At 47.8% G+C, this 21,016-nt stretch overlaps 1 protein-coding gene across 2 annotated transcripts in view; it reads right to left on the minus strand.

Moving 5' to 3' along the window:
- FAM107A (family with sequence similarity 107 member A) overlaps positions 1 to 21,016 on the minus strand; it is a 63,085-nt gene that overhangs the window by 15,208 nt on the left and 26,861 nt on the right. Inside the window, exon 2 of one of the 2 annotated variants that reach the window (XM_017894158.1) lies at positions 7,780 to 7,843. In XM_017894158.1, the coding sequence (XP_017749647.1) occupies positions 7,780 to 7,843 (64 nt within the window). Of the gene's footprint in view, positions 1 to 5,438; positions 5,691 to 7,779; positions 7,844 to 21,016 lie in introns of those variants that run through there. The other variant, XM_017894159.1, reaches the window with a different exon arrangement.

Consider the following 21,016-nt stretch of genomic DNA (forward strand, 5'->3'; position numbering starts at 1 on the left):
CCACAAACATCAAACAAGAAGTTTCCATGGCAACTTAAAACTTCCTCCTCAGCCCTGTATTCAGTCTAAATCTCCAAGGCCCCTTTTCAAGGCCTCAGTGGGGTTTCTGAGCAGCCACCCACAAAACAGCCCGAGGATTAAACCGTGCCCCCCGCCTCTCAAACATGCTCTGCTGAAAGGACTCGGGGTTGGGGGGAGAAGAAGCTGTACTGGCAGAAAGAACCTGTCATGGGATCCGTGGAGACATTATAAAAGGAATGAGAGTCGCTTTTACAACAAGTTTGAACCGGGAAGAATTTACCCAGTCGAGGGATTTCAAGCGTGAAAGCAGGAAAGTGTGAGGGGGTGGGGATGAACTTAGAGTCTTGTTTCTGAAAGCTGGCTCTCCACCCAGCTGCAATTAGACATGGTTAATTTGGTCTCTTAGCTGCAGAAGGACCCTGGGGTACCTCTATCCCCAGTACATTTTAATTCCCTTGTAATCAGACAAGAAGCATAGTGAGTGAATCTATGGATGGTGAGAGGATGTGAGAGGGAGCATGTGTGCGTGTGTGTCTGTTTCTGTGTGTGTTTGTGTGTGTGTGTGTGCGCGCGCAGGAGAACCTAGGCAGACCACAGCTGTCAAACCAAGCAAACTTCATGATTCCTGGCAGCATAGTTGCTAGATGTACCAAATAAAAATGCCACACATCCAAGTTAAATTTGAATTTCTAATGAGCACCAAATAACTTTTTAGTATATTCCATGAAATAGCTGGAACATGCTTACACTAAAATATGATTTGTTGTTTCTCTGAGATTCAGATGGAACTGAGTGCCCTGTATTTTATCTGGCAGCCCTACCTGGCAGAGGCAGGGGTGGAGGCTGCGTTTGCCCCTTTGGCTGCAGAGGAGAAGTATAGTTGCTGATGTGCACAGGCACCTGGGGAGGTGCCTCTTGGTCCACAGTGCAGAGAGATGATTTCCTCCCTTCCAGGAACATGACCTGAGCTCCAGTTAGGATGCAGGTAACGCCCCTCAGGTGGACTTGAACTACTGGACTGTATTGCCTTCCAGGCATGGCCACACAGGAATTATTCCACAGAGGTGACCCTTCTAACCCTGTGATTAAGAGCATGGACTCTGGTGCCAACCCAGACCCCAGTGCATTGCTGGACAACTAGGTGATCTTCAACTCTCTGTTTCCTCCTCCCTAAAATGGGGCAGACATGTTTTTGAGGAACCAAGGAGTTATGTTCTGGAGAGCCCTTCACATTGTCGCTGCCATAGAGTCAGAGTCAGGGTTCTGTAAGTGGCAACTATTATTTTCATAACTCACTTAAGAGCATTCAAGTTTTTTTTTTTTTGTTTTTTGTTTTTTGTTTGTTTTTTGAGACAGAGTCTTGCTCTGTTGCCAGGCTGGAGGGCAGTGGTGCAATCTCGGCTCACTGCAACCTCTGCCTCCCGGGTTCAAGTGATTCTCCCATCTCAGCCTCCTGAGTAACTGGCATTACAGGCACCTGCCATCACGCCTAGCTAATTTTTGTATTTTTGGTAGAGACAGAGCTTCACTATGTTGGCCAGGCTGGTCTCGAACACCTGACCTCAAGTGATCCACCTGCCTTGGCCTCCCAAAGTGTTGGGATTACAGGCGTGAGCCACTGTGCCCGGCTGAGCATTCAAGATTTTCATCCAGCTGAAAAAAGTGGAATTAAAGACTAGAATTAGAACAATCTCTACAGTGTAAAACACACACACACTATGCATAGCAAGGATGGAAGGAGACATTTCCAAATGTTACCTGTGGCCACCTGTGGTTAGTGGGATTATGTGTTAGGCCTCCTCCTCTTTAGTCTCAATTTCTTGAAGTATCTATGGTGAGCATGTCTTACTCTAATATTAAGACATTATTTTAGCCAGGCATGGTGGCTCATGCCTGTAATCCCAGCACTTTGGGAGGCCAACGTGGGTGGATCACCTCAGGTCAGGAGTTCGAGACCAGCCTGACCAACATGGTGAAACTCTGTCTCTACTAAAAATACAAAATTAGCTGGGCACGGTGGCAGGCGCCTGTAATCCCAGTTACTCAGGAGGTTGAGGCAGGAGAGTTGCTTGAACCCAGGAGGCAGAGGTTGCAGTGAGCCGAGATCATGCCATTGCACTCCAGCCTGGGCAACAAGAGCAAAACTCTGTCCCAGAAAAAAAAAAAAGAAAATAAAAGAAATTATTTTGAAATATCTTGGGATAAACATTTTTCTTTTTCTTTTCTTTTCTTTTTTTCTTTTTTTTTTTGAGACAGGGTTTTGCTGTGTTGCCCAGGCTGGAGTGCAGTGGAGCAAACACAGCTCGTGGCAGCCTCAACTCTCTGGGCTCAAGTGATCCTCCCACCTTAGCCTCCTGAGTAGCTAGGACCACAGGCATGCACCACCAGGCTGGGCTAATTTTTAAAAATGTTTATAGAGATGAGCTCTCACGATTTTGCCCAGGCTAGTCTCGAACTCCCAGCCTCAAGGCATAAGTCATCCAGTGTTATATTATCTGCTGTATGACTTGAGGCCACCGTTAATGAAAACAGCCTCTATTTTGGGTCTGAATCTGTAATGTCCTCCTTGGGGGCTTCTCAAGGAAAGGAAGCCCACCCCTTCACCACATGGCCAAATTGGCTCCTTACTCCCATTCTCACCTCCTGCTGCTCCCTGTGTGGAGCAGCCAGAGAGTGGGCCCAGAGGCACATGGCCCTGGTTTGAATCTCAGCTTCACTCCCGATGAGTTGTATGACCTTAGACAAGTCATGTTACCATCTGAGCCTTGGTTTCCTCATGTTTCCAATAGTGGTTACCATTACTCTGCTCCCTGAGAGGAGGGGCAGATCTGTTTTATTTATAAATGCATCCCTTCACCTTGGAAACAGAGGCCAATAAATATTAGCTGGATGAATAAATGAATGAAGGGAGTTGATGAGATGGCGGATGTACAGCAGAGATGGGGTGACCGTGAGTGACTAACAATTATGAGCCATTATTGTGACTATGATCAGAAGGTGTGCAGACTTTGGCATGGATGGACCACAATTTGAATGTGTTTTCTACCTCTTTGTGGGGTAGAAAATGTTCCTTAGCGGACCACGGGCAAGGTGCTTAAGCTCTCTGAACCTCGGTCTCCTTATCTCTTAAATGGAGATAACAACTGGCAGTGTCCTTGCGAGGCAGGACAATAGGGTCTGGAGGCAGGGAACATAAGGCCTCTTTATGGTGACTTCTCAGAACAGAACGAAATCAAATGGAAACACTTCGGCTATGACAGGAAATATCCTCTCTATTTACATAGGGAGTGCACTCAGTAAATGACTATATAACTTCACTTCGTCCTCTTCGTCTACATAGGACGTACACCAAGTAACCGATGGAAACCTCTAGAGGGTATTTAAACCCCAGAAAATTCTGTAACGGGGCTCTTGAGGCCCCACGCTCGGCCCCCCTCCCGCCCTGTGGAGTGTACTTTCATTTTCAATACATCTTTGCTTTTGTTTATTCTTTCCTTGCTTTGTTTGTGCGTTTTGTCCAATTCTTTGTTCAAGACGCCAAGAACCTGGACACTGTCAACGGGTAACACTTGTAGAGTGGTGGAGGGAAGGAGCCAGGGCAGCCTGCGCAGCGGATACTAAGCGCTGGCCAGTGCAGCCTCCGTCCCTTTTCCCAGGCACCGCTCCCTTCCTGCTCCTTACCCGGCAGGCGTGCAGCCCCTGGAACCACTCCTACGTGTCTGCTATTCTGTGTGGGTTGATAGCTAAGAGGTGACGGGGAACACAAGGCCTTCAGATTAGGGAGACCCCCTCCGCAGCTTTGTGAAACAATCGAGAACTGGGTGGGGACACTTAGGGTGGCGTGCTTTGTGGGGAAATCGCCGGAGCAGGGATTTGAAATCAGATTCGTCTGATGATAAAGCTTCTCCCTCTCTGCCTGCCCCGCCTCAGCCAGATTTGAGACCCTCCTTTAGGAAGGCGCCGCCAATCCTGAAGTTGGGCCAGTTCTTGCTTTGGGACTTGGAGAACTGTGGTTCCAGTAACTGGGTGGCGGGATCTCCCGGAGGCGGGGCCTAAGCGAGAGGGGCGAGCAGTTCCAGACCTGGACGCGCGGGGCGCGGGGACAGGCACCGCCGCTGCAGACGCGGCAGCTGGTTTGCCTTGCGTTTTTGGCTCCACAGGGGTCGGCGGGCAGGCCCACGGGTAGCGCCAGCTCCTTGCCCAAGGCAGAGGGTAGCTGGCCCGTGAGTCCAAGTCCCTTGACGCTTTGTAATCACGGAGCCGCACTGTGCAGGTGCGTATCCCAGCACGAGATAGCGTTTCACCTCCTCCAAACGTCTCTCTCCAAGGATACTCCGGAAGGAAATACCCCAAATGCTTACTGGGGCTTTGCTTTCTCTTGTTTCCCCCTACATCCCTGTATTCTCCGAATTATTTGGACACTGGTCATACATTACGTTAACTTCATTTTTCTAAATAAAAGCCCTCCTTTTCCTGAGTAGAAAAGCTACACGTGCTTACTGCGAACAAGCAAACAAAAAGATGGAAGAGAAAAAGCATCTGTCATGCAATCCCCAGCCTTAAGAAATAAAACCACCCTGTGTTTCCTTCCAAATCGTTGCATGCACACATATAGAAAGGCAGTTGGTCTCGTAGCTCTGCTTTCCCTTCTCCTCCCCTCCTATGTCGTGCCTCACTGGACAGCAGACCTCCTTCAACCTTGCTGCCAGGCTCCTGCTTCTTTATGCCCCATTGCCTGCTACTCGGTCGTGCCCATTTTCCTCTCTCCTGGCCCACACCTGCCGCGCCTACAGCCGCCTTCGCGCACTTGTGTGTCTCTGTTTAAGAGATCAGCCAGGAGGTGGAATCGCACAGGACTTCTGTAGTCAAGAAACTGTGTGCGCGTGTTCTCACACATAGGAAGAAAACAATGTATGTCATAGATCCCCAAAAGGATGAATGCAGGAAGAGGGAAGGAACAAAGGAAGGAAAGAAAGGCGGAAAGGAGGAAGAAAGAAAAAAAAGAAAAGTAATTAAAAAGAATGACGGGAGGATCCTTTGAGCCCAGGAGTTAGAGACCAGCCTGGACAGCACTAGAGAGACCCCGTCTCTACAAAAAATTTAAAAAATTAGCCGGGTGTGATGGTGCGCACCTGTGGTCTCAGCTACTCAGGAGGCTGAGGCGGGAGGATCGCTTGAGCCCAGGAGTTGGAAGCTGCAGTGAGCTACGATTGCACCACTGCACTCCAGCCTGGTAGAGAGAATGAGACCCTGTCACAGACAAACAAGCAAGCAAAAAGAATGACGTAAGGTTAGGAAAGAAGCAGAGCAACGAAGCAGAGGCGCCCAGCGGCGGGCTGACCAGGGATTGAGCGCCGTGCACCGCCGAGCCCTCCTCGCGCTCTTCCCGCGGCGAGGGTGGCGTTGCTCCCACTTACCCGACCTGAGCAGCACAGCCCGGTAGAGTCCGGTGGCGTCGGAGGGCCCCCGGGCCCACTCGCCCAGCCTCTGCGCCATGCCCGCGCGTCTCCTACTGCAGAGCCAGCACTGCGGGTCCCGGGAGCGCACAGCAAGAGCGTAGTCCGGGGCCCAAGCGCCTTCGCGACGGTGACGCGGCTCCAAGGCCCAAACCCCGCCGAGGGTCAGGTTACGGCGGCGGCCGGAGGGGCGGGCGAGGAGATGCCGCCGGGGGAAGGAGGGGGGCAGGGGCCAGGGCAGGTGTCCGTGCCCAGGTAGCAGGCAGGGCGCAGGTGAACGTCTGCAGTGAGGACTCCTAGCCCCGAGGTTCCAGGGCCGAGGCGAGAACACAGTGTCCTGACCTCCAGCCTCGGTCTCCCGCCTACTCTTCTCCTTTCTTTGGCCGCCGGCCTCGTTGATGTTACCAGCATGGGGTTCTGAAGCGCCATACCTGGGATTAGGTCCCATCACCACCATTTAGTAGCTGTGTGACCCCACGATTTAGTTACCTAACCTCGCAGAAACTCAGTTTTCTCATCTGTAAAATGGGAATAACCAGAGTACTTTCCTCACACGGTTGTGAGGTTAATCAACTTAGTGTGTGTGTGTGTTTGTGTGTGTGTGTGTGTAGCCCAGAACAGAGGCAGGTGCAGAACACACACTATACAGTATATACTGGTACTTTAAAACATGTCCCAAATATCGTGGGGTGGGTGGCACTGAGAGGCAGGGTCTTTGCTGGGTGCGAAGGCTGAGGGCGGAGGTCTATAGAACTCCACCAGACTGCTTTCTCTGGCTTTGTGGAGTGTCTGTAACAATCAGAGATGAGTGGGCCAACCAGGTCTAAAGGTGGAAGGTGCCAAGCTCACCAGGGGGCTTCAGGAGATACAAGAAGCTGGCAATTTTGAGGATCTATTCTGTGTCTGGTGCTAAGTTTCTTCTAAAACAAAAACTCATATTAATTGTGTGCTTCATGTTCTGTTTCATTTAATCTTCATAATCCTATGAAGCAGGGTCTATTAACATTGCAAATGAGAGAAAACGGAGACTCAGAGGGGTGATGCAACTTCTCTGAAGTCACACAGTGTGGGGCTGGGATGCGTGAATGCGGGTGGTCCGACTACAGACCTTGGCCACCTGCTCCTTTTCCTTTCTGTTATCTCATTCACTCGTCACAACAGCCCTGAAGGGTGAGATTCCCTCCAGTTTACAGGTGAGGTCTTTGAGACTCAGGGAGGTGAGGTGGCTTGCCCGTGTGTGCACAACCAAGACCCAATCCAGTTCTCTGCCCACAAAACTTGTGCCCCTGAAATCTAGCGAGTCCTGGAGCTGTCCAGGGTACTGGATGGCCTCTGTTCAAGACGGTGTCTGAAAGGGTCAGGGAATCTTGACCTGGCTGTTGGGGTCTCGGCTGCCTGTTACCAGTCTTGGTACCTTCAAGGCCAACTGTTGGCCAAGCTCTCTTTGGTTGGCCCATGGCCACTGCCCAGACCCAGCTTCTGCTCTGACTCAGGGGTCCTGTACCTCTCTGCTCCCCAGACACCATCCAGTGTCCTGAAGGCCCATCTGCCACACCTCAGACACCAGTCAGGGGCCCAAGGTGACACTTGATCTTCGGGGGCCTCACTGGTTGGTCAGATTGATTGTGTCTGTCATCAACAACCCACCTTCAGGAGTGCCAGGCATGATTCCAGATATTTGGCGTTCACTACCTTATATCCTTTCTTCAGAGGATGAAATTATATCCAATTTACAGTTCACCTCATTTAATCCACTCAATAGCTCTTTGATCAAGCTATGGTTCTTTCTTTCTTTCTTTTTTTAGATGGCTCACCACGACCTCCACCTCCTGGGTCAAGCTATTCTCCTGCCTCAGCCTCCTGAGTAGCTGGGATTACAGGTACATGCCACCACACCCAGCTAATTTTGTATTTTTAGTAGAGACGGGATTTCCCCATGTTGGCCAGGCTGGTCTTGAACTCCTGACCTCAGGTGATCCACCTGCCCTGGCCTCCCAAAGTGCTGGGATTACAGGCATGAGTCACTATGCCTGGCCTCAAGCAATGGTTATGCTCCTTTTACAGTTGAGGAAATAAGGCTCAAGTGACGTGCTCAAGATCACATAATGAGTTGGTAGTGGAGCCAGAATTTGAACCCAGATGGTGCTAGACCTTTTGCTGCAAGGGGGGAAACCAAACCAGCTGTGGAGCAAAGTGGGATGTGGGACTCAGGGAAATTGTGGCTATGGGATGTGCTTTTGTGGAGCATGTTGAAGGGATGGACTCTGGCCGCACCTAGGAATTCTAGGTGGGTCTGACTTACCTGAGCCATTGCATCTCTGCTTCTCATTTTCACTATGAAATCTGGCCTGAGGAGAGTACGTTTTCTGTAAACAGAAAGAAAGTAGGTGGAGGTGAGGACCCTTGGTTCTTTGGCAGAGGGAGGGGTGATGGGATATTCACAATGTATCTGAGTCTTTTGACCACTGAAGGCACTGGTCAGGGTCAAAGTCCTCTCCAGAGAAAGAAATTATCATCGTCTTTGGAATGGATGTATGTGTGTGTTATGTGTGTGTGCCCATGTGTGTATTTAGGAGACACATGTTCTTTTTTAAAAAATAAACTTTATTATTTTTAAAAATAGTTTTAGATTTAGGGAAAAGTTAAGAAGATATACAGTTATCTTATACCCCACACCCAGTTTCCCTGTTATTAACACCTTATATGTATGCAGCTGTACATGTGAGTTGTATGGTACATTTGTTACAATTAATAAACCATATTGATGCATTATTACTAACTAAAGTTTATACTTTATTCAGATTTCCCGAGTTTTTACCTAATGTCTCTTTTCTGTTCCAGAATCCCTCCAGAATACTACATGACATTCAGACATCATGTCCCCTCTGGCTGCTTTGGCTGTGACAATTTATCAGACTTTCCTTGTTTTGGATGACTTGCACAATTTCTGAGAGCCCTGAGGCCCATGTTCTTTTAGGTCAAACTCATGCCCATGCCATTCCTTCAGCCTGGACTGCCTTCTTCTTACCTTCCTGGCAAAGTCCTCATTCTTCAGGGGTCAAGTCAGAAGGCTCCAGGACTTGGTCCTTAGGGCCAGTTCTCGGACATCTTCTCTTGTCTCTCTACACTCTCAGGGCTTTAAAGAGAACTCTAAGCCAATGTTCCCCTAATGTATTATATATTTTCAATCTAGACTATGCTTCTGAGCTTTGACCTTGTCCAATCAGCTACTTGACATCTTCACTTGAAAGTCTAATAAGCACCTGAAACTCACCATGGCCCAAACAGAACTCTTGACACCCAAGCCTCCAACCTGTGCCTCTCCTGTCTCCTCCATCTCAGCACATGGCTCTACTCTGACCCTGTTGCTCAGACCAGGAGCCTGGGAGTCTTCCTTGCCCTGTCTTCCTGCAACCTCACAGTCGTCTGATCTCCCAGACCTGGTAAGTCCACCTTCTAGTGAATTTCTGGAGTCCATCCACTTCTCCCAGACCTCCATGCCACCACCCTAGCCTGGGTACCACTGAATACCAACAGTAAATTGTTTTCTGTATTAGTCAGTTTTCACACTGCTATAAAGATGCTGCCCGAGACTGGGTAATTTATAAACAAAGAGGTTTAACTGGCTCACAGTTCCGAATGGCTGGAGAGGCTCCAGGACACTTACAATTATGGTGAAAAGTGAAGGGGAAGTAAGGAACATTTTAAGTGGCAACAGGAGAGACAGAGAGAGAGCATGTGCAAGGAAGTACCACACTTTAAAGCCATCAGCTCTTGTGAGAACTCACTCACTGTCACGAGAACAGCATGGGGGAATCTGCCCCCATGACCTAAACACCTCCCACTAGGTCTCTCCCTCGACATGTGGGGATTACAATTTGAGATGAGATTTGGGTGGGGACACAGAGCCAAACCATATCACTCTCCTTCAAGTCGTTCTCCACAAAGACTCAAGTGTGAGCTATTAAAGCATAACTCAGATCCCGATTCTGCCTTCCTTGGAACCCTTCTGCGTCACGTCTTCCCTTTGCATTGGGGACTCAAACCCACATGCCTTCCCCAGGCCTACAAGGCCTCTGCAGCCTGGCCCCTCCCTGCCAGCCTCTCAAATTCCATCTGTTTGTTCCTTCCACTGTGCAAAGGCCTGGATGCCTCAGTAAATACAACAAAGGTCCCTGTCCTTGCGGCATTCACATTCACATTCTAGCGTGGGAGAGAGACAATAATCATGATGAATAAGCAAGGTAGACAGTGTGGAAGGAGACCAGAGAGACTTGGGAAAAAAGGAAGTGTAGAGGAGGGAAAGAGGGTGGCTGGTGGCAAGTGGGGACCACTGTGGTCATAAGTAGATGCTCAGATGGATCTCAGTGGGAAGATGAAACATGGACACAGACTTGAAAGAAGCTGGGAGTTAGCCAAGTGGACATCCTGGGGCAGAGTCAGCAGTTACTGCAAAGGTTCTGAGCTGGGCTGTGCCTGGCATATTCAGGAGCAGCAAGGAGGTCAGGGTGGCTGAAGTGGAGGGAACACAGGGGAAGTCACATGAGAGAAGATCAGTGAGGAGACAGGGGCCAACTTCCCCCACGCCTCATACTCCACCCACTGAGAACTCTCTCGGTTCCCTGAAAGTCATGGCTTCTCTCACCTGCCAGCTTCTGCAGGAACTATTCCCTTCACCTGGGAAGCTCCCCCATTCTGCCTGGCTCACTCCTTCTCATCCTTTAGGTCTTGGCAGAAATGCTACTTCCTCAGGGAGGTCCCCCTCAACCACGTGCTTCCGTAGCACCCAGACTTCTCCTATGTTAATACATCCCACTGAATTATGACTCTTTCAGCCCTGCTTCCTTCACCACACTGGGCTTGCCTTGAAAAGGGATTGGGGCCTATTCACAGCTGTCTCCCCAGTGCCCAGCCTGGAGCTGTGCTTGGAGGGAACACTCAACAAAGGTTTATTGAGGGAATGAATGAATCAGTGAATGAGGGAATGCAGCCACATAAAGGCCTCTGCACTGTATGATGAAGTGGGTAATTTCCCAGAGAGTGAGTCAGGGCCAGAACCAGGGGAGGCCTCAGCTGTGGCCTGCTCAGGGATGATCAGGGTGAGCAGAATTGCCTGGGGTCCTGTTGTTTCCCCTGGGGGTTCCAATTTTGAACTCCACCACCAAGGAGGGGATGGAAGAGGGAGAAGGAGAGTGTTTGTGGTTTGAAGTATCTTTTGTGCTTTTTTTTTTTTTTTTTTTTTGAGACAGCCTCGCTCATCGCCCAGGCTGGAATGCAGTGGCGTGATCTCGACTCACTGCAAGCTCTGCCTTACGGGTTCACGCCATTCTCCTGCCTCTCAGCCTCCTGAGTAGCTGGGACTACAGGCGCCCACCACCACATCTGGCTAATTTTTTGTATTTTTAGTAGAGACGGGGTTTCACCATGTTAGCCAGGATGGTCTTGATCTCCTGACCTCGTGATCCACCTGTCTCGGCCTCCCAAAGTGCTGGGATTACAGGCGTGAGCCACTGCGTCTGGCCTCTTTTGTGTTTTTTAATGAAAGGATTAAGGGAACAAGTAACCTCATCTGTGGAAGAAAATTTCAGGACATAGAAAAAGGACCCAGTATAGAGAGTCCAGAGGGGATCTGAGCTGCTGCTCATCTGTCTCCACACAGACCTGGGAAGGTGGACTGGGTCCCAAGGGCAACATTAGCATCACAAAGCCAGAATTTCAGAAGGAGCAGCTCCCAGAACTGGAGTTCAAAGAAATGTCACTTGCCTCCGGGATTTGCCCCTGCCCAGAACTGGCAAATTGACTTTACTCACATGCCCTGAGTCAGGAAACTAAAATACCTCTTGGTCTGGGTAGACACTTTCACTGGATCGGTAGAGGCCTTTCTCACAGGGTCTGAGAAGGCCACCTCGGTCATTTCTTCCCTTCTGTCAGACATAATTCCTTGGTTTGGCCTTCCCACCTCTATGCAGTCTGATAACGGACCGGCCTTTATTAGTCAAATCACCCAAGCAGTTTCTCAGGCTCTTGGTATTCAGTGGAATCTTCGTACCCCTTACCGTCCTCAATCTTCAGGAAGGGTAGAACGGACTAACGGTCTTTTAAGGACACACCTCACCAATCTCAGCCTCCAGCTTAAAAAGGACTGGACAGTACTTTTACCTCTTGCCCTTCTCAGAATTAGAGCCTGTCCTCAAGATGCTACCCAGGGTACAGTCCATTTGAACATTTATATGGACGCACTTTCTTGCTTGGCCCCAACCTCGTCCCAGATACCAGCCCTCCAGGCGACTATCTTCCAGGCCTCCAGTAGGCTAGACAGGAAATTTGCCAAGATGCTAATCTTCTATTGCCTACTCCAGATTCCCAGCCACATGAAGACACCCAAGCTGGATGATCAGTTCTTGTTAAGAATTTGACCCCTCAAACTCTACAACCTCGATGGACTGGACCCTACTTAGTCATCTATAGTATCCCAACTGCCGTCCGCCTGCTGGACCCTCCCCATTGGGTTCACCATTCCAGAATAAAACTGTGTCCATCGGACAGCCAGCCTGATCGCTCCTCTTCCTCTTGGAAGTCACAAGTACTCTTCCCTACTTCCCTTAAACTCACTCGCATTTCTGAAGAGCAGTAATAACCTTTATGAGCCTAATATATCCCTTCATTCTATTAGGTCTATTCATTCTTTTTTTTTTTTTTTTTTGAGATGGAGTCTTGCTCTGTCGCCCAGGNGGCCTCCAGTAGGCTAGACAGGAAATTTGCCAAGATGCTAATCTTCTATTGCCTACTCCAGATTCCCAGCCACATGAAGACACCCAAGCTGGATGATCAGTTCTTGTTAAGAATTTGACCCCTCAAACTCTACAACCTCGATGGACTGGACCCTACTTAGTCATCTATAGTATCCCAACTGCCGTCCGCCTGCTGGACCCTCCCCATTGGGTTCACCATTCCAGAATAAAACTGTGTCCATCGGACAGCCAGCCTGATCGCTCCTCTTCCTCTTGGAAGTCACAAGTACTCTTCCCTACTTCCCTTAAACTCACTCGCATTTCTGAAGAGCAGTAATAACCTTTATGAGCCTAATATATCCCTTCATTTTATTAGGTTTTTTTATTCTTTTTTTTTTTTTTTTTTTGAGATGGAGTCTTGCTCTGTCGCCCAGGCTGGAGTGCAGTGGCTGGATCTCAGCTCACTGCAAGTTCCGCCTCCTGGGTTTACGCCATTCTCCTGCCTCAGCCTCCGGAGTAGCTGGGACTACAGGCGCCCGCCACCTCGCCTGGCTAGTTTTTTTGTATTTTTTTTTTTTTTTTTAGAAGAGATGGGATTTCACCGGGTTAGCCAGGATGGTCTCGATCTCCTGACCTCGTGATCCGCCCGTCTCGGCCTCCCAAAGTGCTGGGATTACAGGCTTGAGCCACCGCGCCCGGCCAGGTCTATTCATTCTTACACTACTTTTTGCAACAGGCCTTTACGCAGTCACCCCATTACTTGGACTGCATCCCAAAACTTGTCATCCCTACTATCTTCTGTCTAGTCATATTCCTATTCACCATTCTCAACTACTCGTAAATGCCCTGCCCTTGTTTACACTGCCAGTTTACACTTTTCCTCCAAACCATCATAACTGATATATCCTGGTTTTACCTCAAACAGCCACCCTTAACTCTCTCTTGGAGTGAATAAAAGATCGTCAGTGGCAAGGTACACTCCAATTCTTCTATCCTGATGAAGTCTTTTTTTTTTTACTTTTCTACTCACTCTTATCCTTGCCCCCATTCTCCAGTTACTCTCTACCCCTCCCTAATTACCTCCAACATACTATCAATCTCACTGACTCCCTCCCTGCCATTTCTAATCCCTCCTTAGCAAACAATTGCTAGCTTTGCATTTCCCTTTCTTCCTGCTCTTACACAGCCGTCCCTGCTCTACAGGCCGACTGGACTACCTCTCCCTCTCCCTCTCCCTGCACCTGCTAACCTCCTTTAATAGCCCTCATCTTTACCCACCTGAGGAACTTCTTTACTTTCTAGACTTCCTAGATTTGGTGAGAACTCCCCAGACATTTTGCACCAACAAGCTGCCACACTTCTCTGCGTCTACTTACGGCATCTTTCTCCTTATGTCAATTCCACCCCACCGAATCCCATATTTGGACTCCTCACAACAAAAACTACTATCCCTGTTGCTGTTCCTTTGTGCATCTCTCAGCAAAGATCCACCGGAATTACCTTGGGTAACCTTTCACCTTCTCTATGTTCCTTCACTCTTCATTACCAAAACCATTACACACATTACCAAAACCATTAGGGCTTTTCAGCTCCGCATTACAGATAAGCCCTCTATCCATACTGACAAACTTAAAAATATTAGCAGTTACTATTGCTTAGGAAGACATTTGCCCTGCATTTCACTCTATCCTTGGCTACCTTCCCCTTGTTCTTTGGACTCTCCTCCCAGCCCCTCTTCTTGTTTACTTATCCCCAACCCCATGAATAACAGGGAAAGATTGCTTGTAGGCACTGTGCGCTTTCTCATACACCATGAAAATTGAACCCCCCCAACCTAGTTGCCCCATCAATCCCCACTACAACCTCTAACGGCTGCTGCCCTCGCTGGATCCCTAGGAGTCTGGGTGCAAGACACCTCTTTTGGTGCTCCCTCTCATCTTTTCACTTTACATTTCCAGTTTTGCCTTACACAAGGTCTCTTCTTCCTCTGTGGCTCCTCTGCCTACATGTGTCTACCTGTTAACTGGACAGGCACATGTACACTAGTTTTCCTTACCCCCCAAAATCAATTTGCAAATAGGACCAAACAGCTTCCTGTTCCCCTCATGACACCAACATTTCACTACTGTTTTGTTTTTCTTATTATTAACATAAGAATACAGGAATAGGCCTTGACTTACTCACTGCTGAAAAAAGAGGACTCTGTATATTTTAAATGAAGAGTTTTGTTTTACCTAAATCAATCTGACCTGGTATATGACAACATAAAAAACTCAAGGATAGAGCCCAAAAACTTGCCAACCAAACAAATAATTACACTTAACCCCCTTGGACACTCTCTAATTGGACGTTCTGGGTCCTCCCAATTCTTAGTCCTTTAATACCTGTTTTCCTCCTTCTTTTATTCGGACCTTGTGTCTTCTATTTAGTTTCTCAATTCATACAAAACCGCATCCAGGCCATCACCAATCATTCTAAATGACAGATGCGCCTTCTAAAAACCCCACAATATCACCCCTTACTCCAAAATCTTTCTTCAGTTTAATCTCTCCCACTGTAGGTTCCCATGCTGCTCAAAGCAGCCCTGAGAAACATCGCCCATTATCTCTCCATACCACCCCCCAAAATTTTCTCCACCCCAACACTTTACCATGATTTTTTTTTTGTTTTTCTTATTAATATAAGAAGACAGGAATGTCAGGCCTCTGAGCCCAAGCGAAGCCATCATATGCCCTGTGACCTGCACGTGTACATCCAGATGGCCTGAAGCAACTGAAGAACCACAAAATAAGCGAAAACATCCAGGTCCTGCCTTAACTGATGACATTCCACCATTGTGATTTGTTCCTGCCCCACCTTAACTGATCAGCTGACAGTTGTATTTGTGACAATACACCCTCCCCGCCCTTGTGATAATGTATAATCCCCAGCCCTTAAGAAGGTACTTTGTAATGTTCTCCCCACCCTTGAGAATGTACTTTGTAAGATCCACCCCCTGCCCGCAAAAAATTGCTCCTAACTCCACCGCCAATCCCAAACCCACAGGAACTAATGATAATCCCACCACTCTTTGCTGACTCTGTTTTTGGACTCAGCCCACTTGCACCCAAGTGAAATAAACAGCCTTGTTGTGGGTGCGCGTGCACACACACACACACACACACACACGAAATGTTGCTTGCACACCTGCCAACCCCCTTCCATTCAAGACTTGTTGGAAAATAAGGCCAACCTGTATCCAGTGGAACCTCAGTGGCCAAGGCGGAGGCCTCTCTCCCTTCAATGGTTGACATTTGGTGAGAGAGAGAAACTCCACCTAGATCATTGCTGATGCATTACTGATAACTGATAGTATTTTCCAAGGACTATGCTGAAAAATATGGCCAACTGTCATGTGTTCACACCACTTTCAAATCGGGAGATGCTGGCTTAGTTATAGTTTTGGTTAGTGAAAGTTAGCAGACACAAATTCCAGAGGAAATACTGTTGTGTAATGCACAATACATCTCAATACAACTGGGCACAACTCAATCTTCCCTGAGGCAAAGACATCTGCATTTCTCCTGTCCTTCCTGTGGCCTCTGCCTGCCTCTTTTTCATGTCCTGATTGTTGAGAAAAACCTCTTGGCATTGGTCACTGGCAGCCTCAATGATCCTATCCCCAAATCCTCCTCTTCCCCAGTTTGTCCCATTGCTTCTCCTAGAGGCTGAAGCCTCAACGTGAAAGTGTCAAGAAGACCAACCATGGGCCCAATTCACATCTGCCATAGTCTTCCCCATGCACCAAGGAGCATTTAAGGGACCTTGCTTTATTTGCTTTTAAACATTTAAAAATTGAGGTGTAGGCTGGGTGCGGTGGCTCACGTCTGTAATCCCAGCACTTTGGGAGGCTGAGGCAGGCAGATGGCGTGAGCTCAGGAGTTCGAGACCAGCCTGGTCAACATGAAGAAACCCTGTTTCTACTAAAAATACAAAAAATTAGCCGGACCCGGTGGTGGGCGCCTGTATTCCCAGCTACTTGGGAGGCTGAGGCAGGAGAATCACTTGAACCTGGGAGGTGGAGGTTGCAGTGAGCCCAGATTGTGCCACTGCACTCCAGCCTGGGTAACAGAGCAAGACACCGTCTCAAAAAAAAAAAAAAAAAAAAAAATTGAGGTGTAGCATAAAGTCCACTAACCTTACTTGTGCAGCTCAATGAGGTTGTATATATGTATTCACGTACATAACCACCTCCAAGATCAAGATATAAAACAAGATTGGCTTGCTTTATATCTTGATATATATGACAAAATATATATCAAGACTGACTGCACCCCAGTCAATACTTACTTTCTCCCAGGGTAACAGCCATTCTGGCCTCTGTCACTGAAGACTTGTTTCTCTTACTCTAGAACTTCACGTAAATGAAATAATAAAATGTGCTGGTTTTGGCCTGGCTTCTTTTACTCAGCCGTGTGTTTGAGATTCATCAGTGTGGCTGCCTGTGTCAGTAGTTCATTCCTCTTGATTTCCGACTTAAGTATTCCATTTGGTGGCTATGTCACAGTTTGCTGATACATTCTCCTGAGAACGAACATTTGGATGGTTTCCAGTTTTTGGCTATCACTCATAAAGCTGCTATGAACGCCTTTCCATGAATTTTTGGGTCAAAATGATTGCTCGTTTCTGTTGGGCAGATATCCAGCAGTGGACTTGGGGGTCATAGGTAGGTGAATATTTAGCTATAGTGGATACTGCCAACAATGATCATGTCACTTCGTATTGTACTTTTGACATGTTTACAACATAGATTTTTGGGGACACATTGAGGTCACCCCCATACACAATGTTTTGGATTGGCAGGGAGGGGGAAGGTGTTAGCAAAATTGCATCATTGATAAACAAAAATGGGCCTGAATTCTGAATTTGGAAGAGATGAGAGTTGGACCTTAGGGTATTTGTCCTTGAAATCTGGAGTGAATCCGTTGGAGGTGTGTCTCTAGGTATCTTTATTTATACCTCCATTAGACTGTAAACACTATGAGAATAGGAATTGCAACTTATTCAGGGATGTGTCTGCAATGTCTAGCACAGTTCTTGGCACATGGGTGCTTTGTAAATAAAAATTAATAGATTATTAACTTAATAATTGTAGCAAACAGCTATCGAGCCTATTCTAGTGCTGGGCACTGTAACGTGACTTTACCGATGTGGTCTCATTTAAACCTCATGAAAGTCCTCTGAGATTAGGGAAGAGTGAAGTTCTTGTGAAGGAAGCTGAGGCATTCGGCAGGTTAAGATACACAGTTGGATGGAAATTAAAAAATAAAAAAGATATATAGCTGGCAAGTGGCAGCTTTGTAAGTAGACTTGAGGCAGTCTGACTCAGGAGCTTTAGTGTGTGTGTAAGATGGCAAGAGCCTGCACTCATTTTACAGAGGAGGAAACTGAGGCTCAATGAGGTTAAGGAACCCTTCTCCCTGGAGTCAGCTGGACCAGCCTCCCCACCTGGCTTATTCTTAAAGGTTGAATATTTGTAATGCAGAGCGCTGGCTGCTGCCCTCCTCTACAACCTCCACTCTCTGGAGCACACAGCCACTGGATGTCACAACACTCACCCCGAGCCTCCACCTCAGTGCTTCACTCTCACAAAGCCACCCTATTGTGAGGTGACGCCTGCCACCTCTCTTTTCCATCCCCAGGGATGGAGAGAATCAGACCTGGCAATCCTTCCTTTAAAGTGCTGGGCTCTGTTTCGAGCAGGTGCCCAGGCCTGGGACTTGTTCCTTTGCAGGGGTCCACTTACATCACATGGGTGTTGAGTTCTCAGCCAAGGTGCAGTAATGAGGGCACTGTTTTCCATCAAAGGAGGCCTCCACAATTCTGGTCTCCAGAGCCTTCTCACGCCTCCATTCACTCAGCCCCTTAGGTCTCAGAGGCCCAGAAAACTGCTCTCCTGGAACTCAAGCTGAGGCCCTGGGTGGGAGCCACCCACCCACCGCCAGCAGGCAGAGGGGCAGTCTTTTCTCCACACCTTGGACTTGGTGGGTGGTTGTTTCATTTCCCTTAAACGCTTGCAAAATAATTCACACAAGTAATACATAAATCCACTGCTACTGTAAACATTTGGAACTACTCAGTTGCATACAGATTTTAAAAAGTAACATTTCTCTTTACTGTCCCAGCCACGCCCTAATCTCACCCCCTTCCCTGAGTCATCACTGTTTTGATGCTGCATGTGTGAGTTTAGTCATTTTTCTGCAGCTTCCTTTTTAAACTCTGTGGTATGTCTTGGAGATATTTCTACGTCGGTACATGTAGATCCACCTCACTCTTCTGATCTACTACAGTGTAAACCACAGTGTGACGCCCTATAGTTGTTTTTTTAAACCATTCTGCTTTAGTTGGAGATTTAGGTTGCTTCCAATTTTTCTTTTCTTTTTTTTTTTTTAGACAGAATTTTGCTCTTGTCACCCCGGCTGGAGTGCAATGCCGGGATCTCGGCTCACTGTGACCTTCACCTCCCAGGTTCAAGCGATTCTCCTCCCTCAGCCTCCTGAGTAGCTGGGATTACAGGCACACACCACCATGCCTGGCTAATTTTGTTTTTAGTAGAGATGGGGTTTCACCATGTTGGCCAGGCTGGTCTCAAACTCCTGACCTCAAATGATCTGCCTGCCTCGGCCTCCCAAAGTGCTGGGATTGTAGGAGTGAGCCACCATGCCCAGTCTCAATTTTTCACTATTACAAATAATTCTGCTCCAAACACCCTTGTACTTGTTGCCTTCCTGTCCACGTGGGTGAACGTTTCTCTAGGGCAGACACTGGGAAGTGGAAATGCTAGACCAAGTAGTACATGTATCTTAAGTTTTAGTAGATGCGCCAAATTATTTTCCAAAATGGTTGTACCATTTTCCAAACCTGTCTTCCGTGCCTGAGATTATGGGACTGTCCACACCTTCAGCAAGCCTGGATGTTAGGAATCTAGGGTTGTCTACTAAAAACTAATCTCCAGTGTTAGAAGTCGGGATAGCAGTTGCCCCTGTGGAGGGCAATAGTGGATGGGAAGGGGCAGGAGGGGCTTCCAGGGTGCTGTTAATGTTCTGATTCTTGATCTGGTTACACAGGTATTTTCAGTTTCTAAAAATGTGTTAAGTAGTATACTTAAAACAAGTGCATTTTTTATTTTTTATTTTTTTTGAAACGGAGTCCCGCTCTGTCGCCTAGGCTGGACTACTGTAGCGTGATCTCGGCTCACTGCAACATTTGCCTCCCAGATTCAAGTGATTCTCCTGTACCTGGCTAACTTTTTGTATTTTTAGTAGAGATGGGATTTCACCATGTTGGTCAGGCTGGCCTCAAACTCCTGAGCTCAAGTGATCCTCCCGTCTCAGCCTCCCAAAGTTCTGGGATTACAGACGTGAGCCACCATGCCCAGCCAAGGTGCACTATTTAATATGCATGTTATTCTCTGGTAAAAAGTTCAATTTCCCCCCATTCCTGCAATTTAATGGGTGATAGGACAACATCCATGATTACTTCATTTTGGAGAGTGAGCCTTCTTTTGATATTTGGTCTTCTGGATTCCTTCTTCTGGGTCTTGTGAGAGTGCTTTGCCTGCCAGGGGAAACCCTTTTTTGGAAAGGGGAAAAGGGACTTGACTGTTTCTGAGCATCTACTATATAGATGCTCTTGAATCCTCACAACAACCTTTCAGGGTAGGTACCATTTACCCCATTTTACAGACAAGGAGGTGAGGCCTCAGAGCAGACCTGCCTGAGGCCATAAAATATCCGACTGAAGAGTCCTACCCTCCTCTCTGTCTTTTAAGTGACAGCTGCTTATGTGACAGGCTTTGGGCTACCCATGCAGCAGGCATGATCCTAAACCCCTGCAACAGCCCAGTGCGGTAGCTATATCGTCATCCCATTTTACAGATGAGAACAGTAAGGCTCAAAAGAGTTGAGTGACTTTTGCTCAGCTCCTCCAGTGATGGAGCAGGTTTGAGTCCAGGTCGGCCTGGCTCCAAAGCTGGGACAGTGAATTCAATAGAATGTTCTGCGAGGATGGATACATTCGCTGTCTTTCTGATAACATGGTAGGCACTAGCCACATGCGACTACTTAGCACTCGAGATGTGGCTAGTGCAACTGAGCAGCTGAAATTTTAGTCTTATTTAATTAATCATAATTAATTAAATGGACTGCTTTGGACAGTGCAGCTCTAAGGAGACAGGGCAGGGGGAGAAACGCCACAGGGAGCACGCAAAGAGAACAGAGCTGCCACCAGGTGGGAAACCTCCAGCCCGCCACAAGGGACTCACTGAAGGACCCCCACAGGACCCGACAAAGCCCTCACAGGTCTCCCTTCGGGCACCAGAACCATGCCCTGTGGAAAGAGCCAGCATTTTGTAATCAGATGCAGCCTTACCAAGCCTCTTAACCTAAGACTCAGGTTCCTCGTGTATAAAATAAGTATCAAAATAGAGCTTGTTTTAATGTTGAATGAGAGAATACACAGTGCCTGGCACATAATTGGTACTCAATAGGCTATTTAATAATCACATTGCTATTAGCACAATTCTGTTATTGATCATAGGCTCACTTTTAAACTTTTTTTTTTTTTCTTTTTTGAGACAGAGTCTCGCTCTGTCACCCAGGCTGGAGTGCAGTGGCCGGATCTCAGCTCACTGCAAGCTCCGCCTTCCGGGTTTACGCCATTCTCCTGCCTCAGCCTCCCGAGTAGCTGGGACCACAGGCGCCCGCCACTTCACCCGGCTAGTTTTTTGTATTTTTTAGTAGAGACAGGGTTTCACCATGTTAGCCAGGA

Source organism: Rhinopithecus bieti, unplaced genomic scaffold (genome assembly GCF_001698545.2).
Source record: "Rhinopithecus bieti isolate Rb0 unplaced genomic scaffold, ASM169854v2 scaffold_21649, whole genome shotgun sequence".
Taxonomy (NCBI): Eukaryota; Metazoa; Chordata; class Mammalia; order Primates; family Cercopithecidae; genus Rhinopithecus; species Rhinopithecus bieti.